We start from the raw sequence: 19,640 nt of genomic DNA, 5'->3' as shown, positions 1-19,640 counted from the left end.
TTATCGCGACAAGAGCCTTCGGTCGCGATGGCCCAAAAGTTTGCATTATAATCTAAAACTAGAAATGCTCGACCCAAATCCAAATACTACCCATCTAATCTCAAAAGTAGGGCATTCAAACTTTATGTTATAGCTAGCATGGGATATCAAAATGGAGCAGGTGGTCCTAAACCCATAAGCCATAACCACATAAATGTGCTAAAAACAACAAGTGCAACCCTAAAATCTGCAACAACTGAAAAACCCTTTGGATTGGAAGCTTAATAAAATCCAATCTTAAATCATGGGAATGGGCAAACTTATTATGTTTAGAATCCAGGGCTGCCACGATCGATGGAGACCCCTAGGGCCACGTCTGGCGTATAAGGACCAGGCAAAAGCGTACGCGAGACTGCACGTGAGTGCCCCACGTCATCCCTGGAAGGGCCCCACATCTCACTTTCACGTTTCAATGACCCATAAACGACAGGTCACTTGGGAAAGGCAAGCACATGCCCCCACACTCAAGTTTTGCCTTTCTCTTTTTCGGATGGGTAATTCGCGGGTCCCACTCCCAACTCCACGTCACACCGTCACGAGAAAGAGAGTGAGGAGGAGAGAAGAAGAGACCCCGCACCGCTTAGCACGTGCTCTCACGTACCAACAGTATTTAGCCTATGCCCCTATGACCTACTAATTAGCTAGCTTAGCCAAACCTATAAAATCCCAAGCCATGCGAGATGCGGCCGTGCCCATGCCCGTCACTTTCTTTCCTAAACTACCCCTACGTCACCTCGCCCATTTCGCAACACTCCAAAGGATGGTTGAGGTATTTCATCAACTCAAACGACGTCAAAATAGTCGCTAGCTAGCAAGCATTTGACAGCGTTAAAGGGAGAGAGGCGAAGGCGTGGTGAAGTGGTGATAGTTGGGGGGGTCCCCACCGCACGCGAGGAGGCGGCAGAGATGAGATGGATGAACGGCAGGGGATGGGCGCACGTGAGGAGCTGCCTGCTCACGTGCGGGCTGCGTAGCCTTTCGTTCTCTTTGTCTGAGTGGGGAGGGTCCAGTCACGTCATTATAAAAACATACGTATGCCTATCACATGGCTTTGGGCTAGTACACCAGTGTATTCGCCACCACCAACCAAAAACCACTTTTCCTCCGTCTCGTGCTCAAATATCTCCGTCTCGTGCTCAAATATCCCCCAACCCTACCATTCATGCTTACCCATAGACCTGAACTTGAATGCAAGTAGACGGATTCGCTGTATTAGCCAACTAACTTAATTCACGTCTCTATTTTTTATAAGCGGAGCTAAATTCAGGACTTTTTTAATTTTTAATTTAGATGGGATTTATCAAAGATATGAGATGTTATTTAACGTACTGTGCTGACGCCGTCGTCGAATAGTAGGAGGGTTACGAAACCACTTTCGAAGAACCCAAAACCATCTTCTCAAATTGATTGAATTATTTATTTTCGGGGAAGAAAAGGAAAATAAAATAGAGGGAGAACGGGATCGCGTAATAGTTGTAGTGGCGTGGGGACCCACCAACAACGCAAGGGTGAGTTGGCCACGTGATTTGGGAGGCTGACGATGTGGTAGGCAGACATTTTCAATCACGTGATGCGGTGCGGATTCCCCGGGAAAACTGACACGCGTCCGTGCCCGTAAAAGTCGTGGAGAAAAACTAATTAGTTGCCTCCAGAAGATTTAATTAAATTAATCGGTGAATTATGATTTATTAATCATATATGTCAGTGAGCGTCTGAGGGATGAGATGAGATTGAGATGAGAGAATGGAAAATCCATTATCCTAAGCTGCAAATGCAGAAACACGCAAAAATGATTTGTTAACTAATCCCTAAACGGATTCCTTAAGAAGGGAATGTCCATGTTACGCCGAAACACTCTCTTACTAAAAACAAAAGTCCCCACCCTCCAATTCCCCATCTTTTTTTATTTTTAAAAAAAAACATAAAAACTTTTCCAAAATTGTTTCCTTCTTTCCCTTTCTTATTTGTTCTCTGTAAATAAACTTAGCTTTAATTAGATAAATTATTACTAACAATTTGTTGCTATTTGGATAGATTTAAAATTTCGTTTCTGGAGAAATGCATGCATGAACTACTGTTTTAGCTTTCCCCCAATATTTTATCTTTGTTCATTCTATAAAAAATAAAAATAAAAAAAAGAAAAAAGAAAAAGTTCATTAAAAAAATGAATGAGTGGAGCTGTACAAGGTACATGAACCCAGTGTGCTGTCCTGTTTGTATTGGAATCTTTAATCACTTTTACTATAAGCTGTTTATAATCACTTTATTATCAAGTTGTTTAATGTAGGTAGGGTTAGAAAGAAGTGGTGACAACAAGTTATTCATGTTCTTTCAAGTTATAGGTAGTTTTTAAATAATCAAGTAATTTTATATTATTACTGCTATTTTATCTAAACATTATTTATATTGTTTAGAGGTTGAATGATAGGGTAAAGGTCCTGATGGATAACAAAACTAAACATTATTTATTTATATTCCAGCACTTTCATACACTTTGCTTACGTCTTGGATTACTCCTCACGTATTCAGTTTGGAACTTCGGATTATAAAAATTGATTTATAATTAGAATAATGCTATTCTTACCATATTTTAATATCACATTATGTGATAGATGAAGTGGACAACCACATCAATTAAAATTAATTTAACATTTTATTTTATTTTATGATTTATTGACAGTTTTTAATTGTTGTGGTTGTCCACTTCATGTGCTATATAAAGTGGTATGTGAATGTGATATACAAATATAATAAGAGTAGCATTACTCTTACAATTAAGCTGAATATTCAAATTCATCCATAACTTTCACTCAAAATAAATATTGTTTAAATTTGTTTGAACTGTTAATTTATCTTTTTTTCAGTAAAAAACACACATATCTTCACATGAATCATGAATATTATGGCTCGAGATTTCTTACGAGAAAGGTTTGGGATTTGTTTAATTCGAACGAAATTGTTGGATCCGAGAAAGCAGAAGTAAATCTTCTATACAATATGTTTCATACTCTTTTCTCTCTATATTTATATATAAGAGATAGGGGCAGTGTGCTCATCGAATTTCCAAAGGTAGAAACAACAAAGGGACAGTGTTGATGTTAAATAACTTAGAGCATCTCCAGCGCAGGAGAAGAACCGGGCAAAAGGCCCCCCTTGCAAGCCCAAGCAGCTCCAGCGCTGCAGCCTGCAGCCTGGTTTGGCGTGGGTCCCACCAGCCCGGGCAAGCCCAAGGGCAGGTTTTGCCTGGGCTTCAAACCGAGTTTTGTGACGTCACGCTGACGTCAGCGACCAAAAAAATATTTTAAAAAATTCAAAAAATATCCAAAAAATTTTCAATTTTTTTTTTAAAAATACCAAAAAATTATAGATGCTTTCCCTATAAATACATAACAATTTTATTTACTTTCTAAATTGTTTATATTTTGTTGCATAATATTTTTTTCCTTTCTTGCCTTAGACTTGCCCTAGACTTAGCCCTTGTGGGTGGAACCACAAATGCAAAGGCTGACACTATTCACGTGAATAGTGGCAGCCCTTGCTTGCCATTGCCTTAGACTTAGCCCTTGTGGGTGGAGATGCTCTTAATAAAGTGAGTGAGGGCTGTGGGATTTGCCATGTTTTTTTATGCACGTGAGGTGGGGGGTCAACTCAGGTGGCCCATGGGCACTGCCGTTTGTGACGACAAAGCATGAAAATGACCAACTTAATCAATTAGCTACGCACATATCACTTTTCAGGGGTCACATCTTCTTGAGCGGTTGAGCCACTCACTACTCACCACTACCCTCCGAATCCTAGCTAAGGGCTCTCTACCTTTTTTTCTTTCTTACAAGTTCGCCCAAGCTTCTCAAACTCCTTAATTACCAACTTAATCAATTTTATGCTCAATTATTTTCGTGTTTATTTTTTCTTCTTTCCAAACCTAAATGTTCTAATCCTGTTTACTAGCTAATTAATCTTTATCCTGCACGTGATGTAAGGTAGACAGCATTTACGACTCTTGACTAGTAGTAGTTGCATTGCATGTGGGGTTCATTTTTTTCCATTCCAAATTTTATCCTCTCTATTCATATAAGATGGTCACGTGTGCAATACACCAAAAAGTACAATTTCCTGCAAACAAATCTACCAATAACTTATAGCAATCTTAGAAATTACTACACCTTTTACCAATTACTAATTATTAAGACATGATGACATGGTGTGAGCAGCCGCAGCTTCTTAGGAAATTAACAGGAGACGTGGTATACTTAATAAATTAATTAGTTATGATCATGTGACTTAAATAGGAATTAATTAATTCAGAGAAAACAAGTATTTGCAAGCATCTTATTGGGTGGGCGTCACATGCCAATTCATATATCATATTCTTCTTTCATAAATTCATCTAATTCTAGCTTGACACGGCACATTTGGCTTATTATTGAACAACACGCTCCCTAAAAATGCATCAAAATCCAATATATTTTGGCAAACTACAAGTTCAAAAAATGTTAAATTGAACAAAATTATTTATTGTAAATATTTAAGAGGAATAGAAGTGGCGGTGTCATATGCTGAAACTAGGGTTAGGGTGGGTGATGCTGAAAGAGAAACACAGACAGAACAACCTACACCGTACGACTTAATTCATTTTAATTTAATTTTTTGTACGACTTGTGAATTGAGAGCCATGTTCTCCCAATTTTAATACTATTTGTATTGTGAGAAGTGGAAAGAAAGGAAGGGAAGTGGATTGTCGCGCCAAGCTGTTGGATCGCAATGTGAATGCTCAATTGCCATGCATGATTGTCGGAGATTAATAGAGATCATATAATTAAAGAATTATAATTCTTAATTAATTAACATTATGATTCTCTATAAACAGTGTGGACGAATAATTGTTATCGTCTAGAAAACAAGGAGAAAAATAACGAATTGATCTTAGTTAAACTATTCTTGTTACGATTCATTTACATATGGATTATCCAAATCACTTTATAACTCATTTTTTATCTTCTTTTTTCAAATTAGCCTTTTAGTAAGGGTAATGATTTTCCCACTCCAATTTTATCCACTTACACTCCTTTTTTAGTTATAAAATGGAGTATAAGTGGATAAAATTGGAGTGGGGAAATCACCACTCTTTAGTAAAGGTACTGGCTAATCGTTTGAGTTTAAGAGTTTTTAAATATTTCACGGTTTGAAGTCATCTAGACGAGAAACGCTCGTGTTAAACGGAAATAACAATATTTTGCTATTTTCGTTCAATCATTGGCATGCTACACGTGATAAGTTTTTTATATGACAATTTATAATAAACTGCATAGCAATAATGTTATCCCTTTTTTTACACTTACACAGCCCTTGCGTTATGAAAGGATACATGGGGAAATGCAAAGCCACGGCCCACAAAGACAGAAGTCCCGCGTTCAGCGGTACAGACAGATAAAACGAAACCAAAATGAATGAGTGAACTGAAGGAGTGGGGCGGCACGTGACATTTGCTCCGTTACCACCAACATCCTTTCACAAGGTGACAAGTCAGTCGCAGCCCGAGGAGAGAGAGGAGAGAGAGGAGAGAGAGAGGAGAGAGAGCTTTTCTCAGCTCGTGAGCTAAAGGCAAGTGCAGTAATAATAATATTTATTAACATTAGTAAGTTGATGGGGATCTGTGCCTCTAATCATCACTAAGTGTATATTTAGTTGTTGTTAAGTCGCGGATAACGGGGTCAACATTCATTCTACTGTTCCCACGTCAACGCTTAGTTTACCCGATCACGTGACTTATTTTTGTGTCAAACTTTTTTTCTTATTGTGCAGTGAAACAGTATAAACTTTGGCTTCCCTTTCTCTTATTATCTGTGTACTTTCTGAGCTGAGCTCTAACTCCCAAAACGCAGAGAGGGTTGCACGTGCGTTGCTTAAGCGTACCCAGAAGTGGTAAGTTGGTAACCCCCTTCCCAAAAGGACTGCTGACTGTTTATACACTGAAAACTCATTAATTAAAAGATAACTATCTATTAGTATAATTATCTCAATAATGGAAAATTAAGATAATTATCTGTCTCAAGGATAGTAAACTGTTCTACTATAGTATCAGAAAGAGCACCAAACGAGCCCTTAAAGTTTACGCACGCTAACATAAATATTGAACGGTGAAATTGGTATTAGCATGGGTAATGCACTAGATTATACCCATAAATAAACACTTGTTACTTGTATTGTAAGTTGTAACAAAGAAAAAAAAAACAAGTCATCTGTTAAAACATTATTTAAGCCTTTCCTTATATTATTTTTTTGGAAAGAAAAAGAAAAAAATGAAGTGATTATCTTCGTATGTGGACAAACGGACAGAAACACAGACCAAGTAAAGAAGACTATTACTCGGGATTGCCAAATCAAAAAAAGAATAAATAAAATAATGGGGATTGCCGAAAACAATAAAAAAAAATTGAATTCAAGTAAAAGTAAATAATTGAGTTCCGTGAACCCTGAAAAGCCTTACCCAGTTAAGAGTAAACGGCCACGCTACACTACCCTCCGCTCCAAACCTTAACGCCGTTAACCCCGCCGCAACGTCGTTAGCCCAACGGCGGTTTATCTAACGGAAAACAACCAAAACAAATATTTAAATAAATAAATGAAAACAATACAGAAGGCAAAGCAAGCAGGCAAATGAAAACTGTATAAAAGATCCTGAGCCAAAGAACTCACACAACTCTCACAAACTCACATAGAGAGAGAGAGAGAGAGACAGAGAGAGAGGGTCCGGCTATCTGGACGAGGAATTGAAAAAGGAGACGCCGATCAGAATTTTTCAAAAAGGTCAAATTTGTGCTCGAAATTTCGAAGCTGTTGTTTTTCTTCTTTTCTTTTCGATCTTTAATTACCGGAATTACGGTATGGTATTTTCAAGCTCTGAATTCGAAGCACTTTCTGCAGTGTACATACAGGACTTGGTAGCTCAATCTTCACGTGAATTGCTTGCAGGTTTGAAATTTTTTAACTTCCTCCCTTGGGATCTTATTCGCTTGCTGAGTTTTTTTTTTTTAAAACTTCGAATTGCGTATAATTAATTAGTTTTGAATCTGCTTGACAAATATGTAAAATTTTAATTTATGGTAAGCTTTTTTTTTTTATAAAAAAAAGAAAAAAGAAATCCTATCCGGTTATAATTCAATGGTAGATTCGTTGAATTCTGTGAATTTACGTCTCGTTTGATGAACTTATATCAGTTATGGAGAACAACTGACAGGTTCGTGGCCAACAAAATTGCAGCCAAAGCAACTGGTATCGAAAAGCATTCGGAGAATTGGAATCAAAGCCTGGATTTTTATCTTGGCCGCTTCTGAAAGCGAAGGCAAAAGCAAAAGTGAATGTGCCTCCGATCTTCTGGCGGAGGCTTTAGGCTCTCGGCGGATCTGTGCAGCTCAAGAAAGAATCTTGGCTCCAACGTCAATAATTTGGAAATTCAAATAAAATAAAATTGAAGGCTCTGCCAGCGCTTACTGAATTTCCGCTGAATTTTGATACTGAAATTCTGTTAAAATTACCAGGAGAATTTTCCGCGCAAATAATTATTTAACCCGCCTGTACTGATGGAGCTTCCTCAACCCCGTCCGTTTGGAACCGAAGGTATTCATTTTTCGGAAACGGATTCGTTTTTTTTTTTGGTTTTTTTAATTTCGGATTCAGAATTTTAGGAAATGGAAACCAATAGAATTGCGTTTTATTTCTTAACCTTGATTTCAAAGTTTTTCTACAGGAAGGAAACCAACGCACGACTTTCTGTCACTCTACAGTCATCCAACTGCCCAACAAGATCCAAGGCCACCTTCTCAAGGTAATCCTTGTATTTTTCCTTCAATTTCAGAATATTTTTGTTTAAAATCCCAAAAACAATTTGCTTTTCTCTTTCCTTTTTTTAATTTTTCGTTAATGCTTAGATAAGAGGAAAATATATATTTTGTTTGTTGAATTAAAGAAATAGGGGTCGCTATTATGCATGCACGTGACCACATTTGAATCATGGATCTGGTTATCCATCTGGGCCATGAATTGTAGGCCAGCCTTGAATTGGCTGCCAATGCGAAAAAGGAAAGGGTTAGCCTTTACCAATCAACACCATTAGATTGGCACGAGATGGATATGTGGGTGGGGCCCTGATGGGACCCACTTGCCCCACCAATGGAAGTTAGACATGATTTGACATCTCACATATCACGCCTTACGCAGGTGCATTGGTATTCAGATGAAGCGTGGGATGTGAAGTGATGGCTAAATCTTTTCTTTGTTTTTTTGTTTGTCATATTCATTAAAATTTGTGGTTAAGTTTTTAAACATGTTGTTTTCCAAATCTTGGATCTGAGAAATGATGCTGAAAAAAAATTAGATTAGACTGATTTTTTTCACTTTCTATAAAATAAGAATTTAAAGATCAGCTTTTTATAATTATTATGACATTTTATTTATTGGTTTGTTGATCCATTGCCATGCCACATGATTATTAATTTTTTCTGTCATGGCTTCATAATTTGTCAAATATTGAATGCTAATGCAGTAGAAGCTGTTGGAGAAGGAAATGTTGCAAATTTGAAACTACAAAAATATTAGCCTAGCTAATTGGTGAAAATTTGACCTAAAAATATAATAGTAGAGCTAGATATATGCAGTATTTATCTGGTTCAGAGACCTAATTTTGGTTTAATTATGTCATCAGGAGGCTACCTTGAAACTCATGATTTCCTACAACCACTGGAACGAATGGGAAAGAAATGCATAGCTAAGGAAGAAGCATCCGTTGAGATATCAACTGCTGAAAAGCCAGCATCTCATGCAGCAGCAGCAGCAGCGCAGCCAATTTCTTCTGCGGAGCACGTTCTCCCTGGTGGGATTGGGACTTACACTATAAGCCACATTTCTTATTTTAATCAAAGGGTTCCAAAACCAGAGGGATCGCCGGTATTTACAGTCACTCAAGCTCAAGCAAGTAGCACCGACAGAAATGTTGAGGAACACTCAAACTGCAGTTCTTACACTGGAAGTGGATTCACTTTGTGGGAAGAATCTGCATTAAAGAATAAGGGAAAGACAGGGAAGGAGAATGTGGGAAAAAGACCAGCGGGTATTGTGAGAGGTAAATAATTAAACTCATTTGTATTTTTGCAGTTGACCCCAAAAAATAAAATATTTGTGTTTTTGCATGTGGTATATATAGATGTAGTGTATATTTTCACTCTGATCGCTCACGCTTCACCATCAATCACATATATTCCATGTATAATAAGCCTCTACTTTTGAATGAAATGATAAGAAAGAACAAATGGTGAAAAATTGAACTGAAACTGATAGCTATCGGCTACTGGGGATTTTACAGGGCAATGGACGTCTTCAGAGCGGCCTGCGCAGTCATCTTCCAACAACCATCGCAACTGCTTCAGTGCTCAGTTAGTAACTAACCATCTCGAACTCTTTATGTTTTTAATTTCTTCATGTTACTGATTTCAATATTATAGATACAGTTTTTTATATACAATTGAAATTTCAACAGGTCATCTGGGCAGAAGAACATAAGCTTCATGGAGATGATGAAGTCTGCCGCCAAGGCAAGTACCCAGGAAGACGAACTGGACGATGAAGATGAGTTTGTTCTCAAAAAGGAGACCTCTACTACTACCACCACCGCCACCACCCCCTATAAGGGTATGTCTCCTTCTTAGCACTAAGATTCACTTAAAATTCTTTAGCTTATTTTTTTCCTTCATTTTTTCAACTTCACTGAAGAGTTTGGGTGTTTCTTTAAAGGAGATTTGAGGGTAACAGTTGACGTTAAGAGCTCTGATCAGAAAGCTAACACACCACGGTCCAAGCACTCTGCCACAGAGCAGCGAAGGAGGAGCAAAATAAATGATAGGCAAGTGTTCCTCCCTTGCATTATAATTTTAATAGTTTACACACGCTAAATCTGATGCAACACATTTACTATTTGATATAATATAATGAGTCATGTTTTGGAAATGAGTACTACAAGAACCAAGATAAATCCCAAATTTTAGAAAGTTTCATGTTTATGAAGTAATAGTTTCTTATATGATATGAAAAGTTGATGGCATAATCAGATGGCTTTGCTCCTTGGTGGTTTGGTGAACATTAGATTGAGATTGAGATTGACCCTTGAAGTTATTGTTGCAGATTCCAGATGTTGAGAGAGCTCATTCCTCATAGTGATCAAAAAAGAGATAAGGCGTCATTTTTATTGGAGGTACATACAAGTTTTAATTGTTGTAATTTGTTCCTTTTTTCACCTTTCATTTCACTTGTTGAATAATTGGGTTTTTCTTAAACTTCAATCTTTTTGCTTCCCAGGTTATCGAATACATTCAGTTTTTACAGGAAAAAGTAAACAAGTATGAGGGATCATACCAAGGATGGAACCCTGATCCAGCGAAATTGATGCCTTGGGTAAATCTTTTTTATTCCCTTTACTGATTATGTTCCATTCAATTTGGAAACCTTAGTATCACTCGTGGGGCTTTACACTTGTGGCATAGAAGTCAGGTCTTTAGCCTTTGTGGCATGTATTCTGTTCATATTTACTAAAAGATTTATACACACAAATTTATGTCGGTATATATTGGAGTTGCCTAATTGTAGAGTATCGTCTTTTTACTTGAAGCAGAGAAACAATCCCAAGCTTAGGGAAAGTTACTGCGATCAATCTCGAGGCATGAATGGTGGGTCTGGTCCTGCATTAGTATTTGCCGCAAAGTTTGATGAGAAAACTACTTCTGTTTCACCGTCAATTCCTGGAAGCTGTGCTCAGAACCCTGTAGAATCTGATACAAGTACTGAAACTACCTTCAAAGCAATGGATCACCACCCTGGAATAACAAGCAAGCCAATGCCCTTTCCTTTGTCAATGCAGCCCAACTTCTTCACTCCTGTCAGGAGTGGTGGTGCTGCAGTACCTCAACTTCCACCTAGATTGCCATCTGATGCAGAGAACACATCTCAGCATCAATCTATGTTAGGCCAGACAGTATCGCATGCTACCGATGGTGCTGTCACTAGGGATAAGCTAAAAGAACAGGAGCTGACAATTGAAGGCGGTCGAATTAACATCTCAAGTGCGTACTCTCAAGGGTGAGTTTCCTTTTGGTTCAAGTCACATATTTAATAGGTCTTTGGTTAAGGTTCTGTGATCTAATTCATCAGACCTGGCTGTAAATGTACTAAACATAAACTTTGAGAAGATTAAGATAGTAGTCTGTCTGGTACTAATGAATATGCTTGTAGATTTATGAATGAGTCAATAACATAATCGAATGTCGGGATTGGACAGGTTGTTGAATACTCTGACACAAGCCCTGCAGAATTCTGGTGTGGATTTGTCACAGGCCAGCATCTCAGTGCAAATTGAACTTGGGAAGCGAGCAAATAGTCGATCGCCTATACCGAAATCTGCTGTTAAGGTATCATGTTGATGCAGGTTTTATTAATGCCATTGTCATTCCCCTGTTTCATTTTGAAGAAACATATATAATTAAACATTTCGCCCATTCTGCTGCAGGACAACGAGATCCTCTCTAGCAATCAAGGAAAAAGACACTCTAGAGTTGCAAGTGGTGAAGACTCTGAACATGCCCCAAAGAAGCTCAAGACAGGCAGAAACTAATATGACAAGGCAACTATATTAATTACTGCTATAATTATTTGTTAATGATTTATAATTAATTCATTTTTTTGGGAACCCCTTTGATGCATGGGGGTTTATTCATGTCTTCTGCTGGTTTATAATCTACCCAGTCGAGACTGCGATTGATTGTAATTTGTACATGTAGTGTCTAGTTTAGTTTGTTGGGATCCATAGATTGATTTCCCAACCAAATATTTGTTGTCTTTTTTATTTTTTGTGAATTATCATTATTATTGAGGCTTCCATTCTAATGTTGAGAAGCTGCTTTTTCAGTTGAGGCTTCTTTCCTCGTCTTGTAATTCTTGCAGTGTTATTTCTTGTGCCCCAATTTCTTTGGCAACATGACTTTTTTTTGGATGTAATTTTATTATTTTTTTCTTAATGAAATACTGGTTACCCTCTTACATTAGAACTTCAATTAATGTTGAATTTTTATCTTATGAATCTCCTCCTGGTACCAAATGGATCGGGTCAACCCAAGCCCAATATGACTCTCTTCTTCATTTGGGTCAGCCCAAGCTCAAAATGCCAGAATAACCAATGGCCCAAACATGGATTGAGTCGTATGATTGGGAAATTGGGCCAAATCTACAATCTGGTCATATTGATCCAATAAGACCTTTTCTATTTTGAATTTAAACAAAAAGACCTTAAACTTTTGTTTTTTTTGTTTTGAAAACATTTCCTATTTAGGGACGACAATATACTAAACTCACACACCCTACACAGATATTAGGACTCGAACTCAAATCTTTCCTGAAGAAAACAATTGCTCCAAACCACTACACAAAAGGATTTTAAATTCACAAATAAGAAACTAACTTAACTTATACTTTTGTGTGTGTGATTAAACCCATGTGCATTATTTTGTGGAAAATATGTACAGATTTTACTAATAGTGTTACCATATAATAATATTAATGCTTTAAAGACTACATCAAACTCTCAAACCGATAAGACGAAGTCATTAGAGTTAATAAGTAAAGAAATCGTTGGATCAGGTGTTAAAACATTGGATCGGGTGAATTGCTGAAGACTTTTTCTCAGTTCAATTACCTAAGTAAGAGCATCGTAATCTTAAAACGATTTTTAAAATTGAAAAATAAAACTTGAATTTATGGATTATAAGTTTGAAAGCAAAAGCAATGTTCAGCAACAGTTTATCACAAAATCTCTGCTATCAGTGTCATTGTTGTAAATAATGTTCTTTATTGTTGACTTGAAACTCAAGCAATGACGTTATGCATTTCGCTCCCACGAGCAATTTTTCCACCAAAAAATTATAAAATTACGAAGCTGCATTAATTGAACATATTTTCTGCTGATTGCGACGTAGTTCAAAAGCAACTTTGAACTGCCTTAATTATTTGAATATTAAGAGCTCTTTCTTCGGGGTGGATGTGGCTTTTTCTTGGATCATCCAAAAAATTTAAATTGATATTCGGTCGACAATTGGACAAATATTAAAAACACAAAAAGCAGAGTCTACCCCTGCTCTCTCTCCATCATCAGGTAAGTTCGAGTGTATATGTATTCTCGATACAGGACAAAATGATAGTGTCAAAAACAAGGAAGATAAAAGGCACTTTTGTGTTTAACAAGGTAGAGATGATGATGAGACATTTTTTGTTTTTTTGTGGGTAAGCAAATATTCGAGAAATGAGAACAATAATATTTGCAGAAATTCGGCTCTCTTGCAAGAAATTAGAACAATAAATAATATAGCAAGCTGCTTTTGTTTTCTGTCAATAGGAAAAGCAAACTTTATCGTCAATAATTGTGATATACAATTCACTTTATTATTAATATTATGGCAAGTGGCAACCAGAAAAGAGAAAGAAAGAAAGAAAGAAAGAAAAACCCAAAAATTAGCGGTGCACAGAAATGAACGTTAACCAAATGTTTCCCGGGGAAGAAAGACAGAGAATATATCAGTATGCCATTGCCAGCTAATGAAGAAGGTCAAGGACCACATGCAATCATTCCATTCACATGAACCAAACCTCCTTGTATAATTCTCTTCTTCTTCTTTTTTGCTCAAATTTCCAAATTTAATTGAAATCCTTCTACCAACCATTTTGTGGCAAATATGGGAATTATTAACAACATATATATGATTAAATGTATTGATATACAAACCCCAAAGGACACCTACCCCACCACTAGTACTAGCAAGCAGATCCCCCAAATCCAGATATATATATATACATATGTCAAAATTCCAATGGCCCTAGAGAACATGTTCGACTGGTTTGTTTACTTGGCTTGTCATTATCATATGAGATTTACAAACCACCTTCTCAAATAAAGGAAACTGTTCCTCTGTCTGCAAGCATATTCACATGTACTACCAACTAATCCAGAAATAACCCAACTGATGATCTACTGGGGAAACTTTAAGGCCAGTAAAACCCTAAACACTCCAAGTAAATTAAACACTCTTAGACATATAAATTAATGGGAGTATTGTGTAAAAATACATAATCATTGGCCCCCCCCTCTCGGTCATTCTCTCAGAATTAGACCCACATTACAAACGGGAATGAGGCAATCATCTGTGCAAACAGAAAAACCTTTTAGGATGTAGTAGTAGTAGCATATGCTTGAGAATCACAATACCATAGGCTAATCTAAAAAGAAACAAAAAATACAAAAAAAATTAAGGAATAGGGGTTGACCTTTGATGATTTTGCAGTTCCAGTAAACCAAACCTATATGTTTCCCCCACATACAATGCAGTTTTAATTCGTTCCCACCCTGAATGGCAGGGCAGCTTTCTATACATGATGATTTGGATGGATTATTTGGCTTATATAAAAGATAAAACATGTCCTCCAGCAGCTGGTACCATAGATCCTCTCAGGGCTTTATTGAAGATTACTTACTTCCCCCCCACAATAATCTTCATCGCCTCTTCAGAACAAAATCTCATTATGGCTATCCCTCTGCAGACAACTTTCTTATACATCTGTGGGAAAATAGCCAACACTGTAGAACATGGATGAGTGTCACAATCTTCTAACATTATATATATATCACGTACTACTCAGTTGTTCATCTAACGGTTGCAAACACTCTTCTGGGTTGGCATAGAAATAGTCCTCCTCTTTTGGTCGGTCTTGGATCATCAATCTATTAGTTGCGTTCCCCATTCGACCTGCATGAGCTTCCTTTACTGCAGATGAAAATTCATCCCAATTCAATGATCCACTTGTGTACTGGTCTATCAAATCAACAAGAAGCTTTCTGTCCAGTAGAATTGTCTTCTTGAACCCAAGAAATCTGAAGAAACATGAGCACCCAATGTCTCACTTTAGATGAAAATTTTCACCATTAATAACAAAGAAAGGAAGAAAAATACTATAACAGTAAACTGGGGAAAATAATGAAGCAAATCCCAGAACAGATCATGTAGAAAAACATCTCTGCCTAAATATCAGGGATTACGAACAAATGAACCTGTGATAAACTAAAGCTCCAAAACTGGCAACACTTTCAGAGTGAAAAATGTCGGACTGGTACAAAGCAGCGTACACATATCATCATCTCCTCAAAGAAACAAGATTTGGGATGCCAAATAACTGGCTGGGGTTTGACTTCCAAAACCAATCTTTGAATCCAAGCAAAACCACTAGGTGCATTACAAAATTACCATAAAGTTTTGATATAAACAAAAGAGAATTACTGTCAGCAGCAGAAACTACCTGCGATGGCCTTCAACCACTTTAGCCATGTTTCCGTCATATGTGGGAACAAAAATATCGCTCTCCAATGAGACAAGATAATCCAGTGCTGCCATTTGGGATGAGTGGTTTTGAAAGAACCTAAGGTCTGACGGTTCCAACAGTGTCTCCTTTCTGACCTGTTTGAACAAATCCAACGGCAACTTGTAAAAACAGAACACAAAAAGTAACCATATACAAAATACAGAAGGTGGCTTCAGCTTTCATCTACTCACCAATTTGGGATAAGCCTTTGCAAGACTTGCCATTCTCCTCTCTGCACCATATATTTCACCAGCTGCAATATAAATCTGAATATCGCGATCAATGTCAAGTGCGCTCAGCGTAAGAGCAGTTTCTTCAGGTGTCAGAGGACACAAACCATCTTTCCTTTTCAGGTCAGAATTGATTATTTTCTCTTTCCACCAGGGATAAGCATATCTGCCAAACAAGTGAAAGTATAAGACAGTGAAATTAATTCTTTTATTGCATGGAATCCATTGATTGTAAAGTATAACTTACCTCATTCTTGTCAATTCTTCCACCTCCTCAGTGTTACAACCTTGAGTACAACCAGAAAATGCCAACATGTCCATTTCATATCTAAGATGAAGCACTAGGAAAGGACCATTTTGCCTTAGAAGCCTGATAACCCTTTTACCCAACTCCTCTATCTGAGAAGTAAACCTCAGAGCACTAAAATTTACTCGGCATCGAAGTCTCTGAATATCCAAAGGTTGTCCATTATTGGCAAGTCGGGCATCAGTTCTATTTAGATGTACCACTTTGTATTTTTGTATCAGAGGAAGAATCTGTACGAAACATAAGAGTAGCATATATTATTTGAGAGAAAGAATAAGGAATATGATGAGGTTTAAGAATGTTTACAAGTTGCAACACAGAAAACTTCTTGTCAAGTTATAAAGAACAATGACAAGGACTGACCTGATTATGATAATAAGACATGTCAGACCAACTAATTGGTGGCATGGTATAAATCATTCCTAGTTCCACTCTCCTCTTAACCCTCGGAGGCAACTCTTTCAATATGCGAACTTCATCTCTCAAGGATGTGATGAAATTATCCACATCGAATATGTCTTGGAACTCGCTGCAATATCAAGAAACATATAACCATTATTTGGTAAGAAGTGGTGTAATACTGAGTCGAAGAAAAACAACCATCCTTTTATAATTTAAAAAACACTCAATGACTTGAAAATGGTAGGAGAGATATATTGGCACACCTGGGATCAGCCCAAAAGGAGGTTTTATCAAGCTCAGGGACAATGAGAGTGACGTTCAAATATCTTGCAATAGCAACCATGTCACATATCTGTAGAAATCACGACCAAGAAAGAAAAATTGAAACTGGTAAGCAGCTGCATGCACTAAGAAGTAAAGTAATTTGATCACCAAGGATGAACTAGTGTTAATATGCACAGCAAACAATTGCTAGCCACTCACCGCTGCTCTCATTTGATTGAGTCCCCCATTGCATGAAACCATCAGGTAGCCATTGTTTTTATAAACCCCTAATGGCAACAAAACAAATTCAGATTAGAGGCCAATTAAACAATCATTCAAATGACAAAGCCAAAGCATAAGAAAAGGCCAACCAATAGAAAGTCAGGACAGAGATGAAAATGGTACAGACTAATGTAATTACTACTTCATAGGAATTGAATTTTCTACAGTCTGGCATGTAAGAGAGTAAACTTCATGATTTGAACATATCTTAGAAACGGCAAACAAAATGGGAAAATTTACTGTCGTAATTTAAGCAATATCACCATGTATGGTGATAACTTGGGATAGCATCGGTTCGCCTGTATTAAACAGTAGCTTGAAACCAGCTGCTTTCTGAATTACAAGTTTCTACCTCCATGTGCATTTTTTGGAGCCAGAGCAACTGCGAAGCTTTGGACACTAAGTACAAGTTCGCACCACACCCACACACACACTCAAGTGATGGGTTGGATTCAGAAAATCTGAAAAACAACAGGCCGAGCATAGTTCCAGTTGAACCTACCCATAAAATTAACATCCAAAAGCAACACAACTGCCCTTGGAGTAATTAGTAAAATAATTACAAGAACCCACATCGAAATAACTGAAAAATACCACCAATTTCCTGGCAAATTAGAAAATAAAAACTCACTCTTGGGCGGAAGAGCTCTGGCCGGGACGGAAGGCAACTTGTCTTGCAAAACAGAAGAGGCGGCAGCAGACTCCTGAGAGAAACAAGCAGGCCAGCCTTTCAAAACCCTAGGCCCCCACATATCCCCCAAAGCCGTTAATTGTACAATACACGTCCACAACAAAACCGACGTCGTTGCCCGTATCATCCACAGCTTCATTTTCGACCTCGACGGCGACGACGTCGTCGTGACGAGCATCGAGTTCTTGAACTTGTCTGCTCCTCCTCCTCCTAACACCTTGAATCCCATCACTCCCTTTCTCTCCTTCTTCTCTATCTTGCACATCAATCTGTGTATCTCTCTTCCTTCTACAACATCAAGCAGTCAACGAAACGGGGCGTATTGCTCAATGTCGGATCCAAAAAAATGGCATTCCTTTTTAAGCTCTTGCTATATATAGAAACCAGCAAAGATCCGAAACCGATTTCCAAAACTGAGGCAATACTCACCACATTCCCCACCCGTCCTCAAAGATTTCCACCAAAACTCTCACTTTCGAAGATTCCCTCAAACAATTGCATCAATAACCCTATTTTCCTACAACACTGCTCAAAAGAAGAAAAGAAACAAAAATTGAAAGCTCTGATATTTGCTACAACACCACCTTTCCAGAGCCGGGGCAATTGAACTCGAAATGCGAGGTGGAATCCCCACCCAGATCCGCCGTATTCTCCGGCGAGAAGAGTCGCCGGAGCGTTGGCCGGCGATTAGAAGAAGATCGCTAAGAAATGAGAGAGAGATGGAGGAAAGAGAGCAGTGGTGGAGTAGGCGGTGTTGTCATCATATGCGATGTGGTGCGATGCAGAGAAAAACAAAAAACGCGTGATGGGGTGTGCGTGACGTGCACCGACGGTTTGCGTGGGCTCGGAGGAGGAAGAGAGGGTTTGGGCTTCGTGTGTGTGTTTGTGTGTTACTTTAAAGTGCACAAAGCCTCCAATAAATGATAGCCAGCTACATGGCCGATGCGTCCGGCCCCACTCCAATTATGTTTTGAACACGTGTCTCCCATCAGGCCCTTGATCTTTGACACGTCGAGAACGAGATCATGGATATTAGCGAAGTCCGTATCCGATTGTGGTTTCGTTGTCCCCGTTTCGGTCGCAGTCCGTTTGTTCTCGTATCGACACGCCGACAATATATCGCGATAAGTTTGGCTTTCTCGTTCCGCCGGTTCCCCACCTGGAGTTGATAATAAATGCTTTAACAATTTAAGTCTATGATTAAGTATGATTAAGGGGCTCTAATCACGATGTTCTTTGGTTCTTAATCGCTGACAATGGTTTGAGATTCCAAAGCTTCTCGTTTGAGAGTGGGACGGTATTTTGGCGACAAGAACAGCGACTACTTTGCTACTTTTGGACTGATGGCACCCTAAGCCTAGTGGCAAACGCTCCGTCTGAGTGTCGGTTGTGCCGTGTAAACGGCGCCACGGCAGGACGTCCGCTTTTGGAAAAGCCGTCCGATGGTGCGCATATCCTGAGATGCGGATGTCGGGACACGTGTCGCGATCAGGACGCGTTCCGGACTGTGGGCTCCATGGTTGCTCTGAATGGGACCGATTGTAAGTACATTGTCAGTGTACAGCGGAAAGGTTGCACGCGCCCGTCGCGGGCTTTGGCGGTGTTGTGTAACACGTGTCTCGGTGTTGGTGGAGCGTGTTGGTTGGAGATGTAGTAGATGAGTTGGGAGAAACATAGACCTTTGTGATGATATGTCGCAGTGGATCCAATTTCTCCATACTCAGTCAGACAGTAACTCAACTCGTTCAAAGTGAATTCAGTCATTTCATTCTAGAAAGCAAAATACTATTTTTATTTTATTTTAAAGTTAGTGGTGTTTTTTCCTTTACCTAATCTTGTTATGAAAATTAACAAATTAATTTTTTCAGTGACATACAGGAATGTTTTAAGCAATAAGATATAGCACTGTGGTTGAATTTTATTCATTTGTGAAAGGTTATATAACTCACTTTGGTTTTAATATGCATTCACTTGAAGGTTG

General features: G+C 38.2%; 2 protein-coding genes across 9 annotated transcripts; one reads left to right on the top strand and one right to left on the bottom strand.

Annotated features, from left to right (window-relative positions):
* The first annotated feature begins 6,684 nt into the window (after positions 1-6,684).
* On the top strand, positions 6,685-12,120 carry BIM1 (basic helix-loop-helix (bHLH) DNA-binding superfamily protein). 5 transcript variants are annotated; one of them, XM_088253510.1, is made up of 13 exons: positions 6,685-6,846; positions 6,964-7,011; positions 7,300-7,656; positions 7,787-7,864; positions 8,741-9,157; positions 9,398-9,467; positions 9,572-9,723; positions 9,826-9,934; positions 10,213-10,282; positions 10,387-10,482; positions 10,700-11,163; positions 11,363-11,492; positions 11,591-12,120. In XM_088253510.1, the coding sequence occupies exons 3-13, from the start codon at positions 7,620-7,622 to the stop codon at positions 11,693-11,695; spliced, it is 1,728 nt and encodes a 575-aa protein (XP_088109636.1). In that variant the 5' UTR covers positions 6,685-6,846; positions 6,964-7,011; positions 7,300-7,619; the 3' UTR covers positions 11,696-12,120. The 5 variants fall into 5 exon arrangements, with proteins under 5 accessions (XP_088109636.1, XP_088109633.1, XP_088109637.1 ...); XM_088253507.1 differs by having other exon boundaries at positions 10,697-11,163; XM_088253511.1 differs by having other exon boundaries at positions 7,776-7,864; positions 10,697-11,163.
* Positions 12,121-14,143: 2,023 nt separating this feature from the next.
* LOC110753331 (rhamnogalacturonan I rhamnosyltransferase 1) lies at positions 14,144-18,552 on the bottom strand. 4 transcript variants are annotated; one of them, XR_015835944.1, is made up of 9 exons: positions 17,600-18,550; positions 16,906-16,973; positions 16,686-16,774; positions 16,384-16,549; positions 15,961-16,250; positions 15,675-15,879; positions 15,421-15,578; positions 14,395-14,998; positions 14,144-14,271 (listed from the first exon to the last, which is right to left on the bottom strand). XR_015835944.1 is itself a non-coding variant. In XM_088253300.1 (9 exons), the coding sequence occupies exons 1-8, from the start codon at positions 17,922-17,924 to the stop codon at positions 15,212-15,214; spliced, it is 1,437 nt and encodes a 478-aa protein (XP_088109426.1). In that variant the 5' UTR covers positions 17,925-18,552; the 3' UTR covers positions 14,860-14,998; positions 15,176-15,211. The 4 variants fall into 4 exon arrangements, 3 of the variants coding, with proteins under 3 accessions (XP_021809913.2, XP_088109426.1, XP_088109427.1); XM_088253300.1 differs by lacking the exon at positions 14,144-14,271 and adding an exon at positions 15,176-15,347 and having other exon boundaries at positions 14,860-14,998; positions 17,600-18,552; XM_088253301.1 differs by lacking the exon at positions 14,144-14,271 and adding an exon at positions 15,176-15,326 and having other exon boundaries at positions 14,860-14,998; positions 17,600-18,552.
* Between the last annotated feature and the right edge of the window lie 1,088 nt (positions 18,553-19,640).

Source organism: Prunus avium, chromosome 5 (genome assembly GCF_965620075.1).
Source record: "Prunus avium chromosome 5, drPruAviu1.hap1.1, whole genome shotgun sequence".
In the NCBI taxonomy this organism is placed as follows: domain Eukaryota; kingdom Viridiplantae; phylum Streptophyta; class Magnoliopsida; order Rosales; family Rosaceae; genus Prunus; species Prunus avium.
The sequence above is the reverse complement of the archived record's forward strand: the minus strand, read 5'-3'. Positions and strand labels throughout refer to the sequence as shown.

Coding starts and splice junctions, on each gene's coding strand:
- LOC110753331 (XM_021954221.2), bottom strand. CDS start 17,924: ATGTGCAAGATAGAGAAGAAGGAGAGAAAGGGAGTGATGGGATTCAAG. Junction 16,974..17,599: donor CAGAGCTCTTCCGCCCAAGA/GTGAGTTTTTAT, acceptor TGTTGCCATTAG/GGGTTTATAAAAACAATGGC. Junction 15,880..15,960: donor GAAGAATTGACAAGAATGAG/GTAAGTTATACT, acceptor CTTGTTTGGCAG/ATATGCTTATCCCTGGTGGA.
- BIM1 (XM_088253507.1), top strand. CDS start 7,620: ATGGAGCTTCCTCAACCCCGTCCGTTTGGAACCGAAG. Junction 7,865..8,740: donor TCCAAGGCCACCTTCTCAAG/GTAATCCTTGTA, acceptor TTATGTCATCAG/GAGGCTACCTTGAAACTCAT. Junction 9,935..10,212: donor AGGAGCAAAATAAATGATAG/GCAAGTGTTCCT, acceptor TTATTGTTGCAG/ATTCCAGATGTTGAGAGAGC.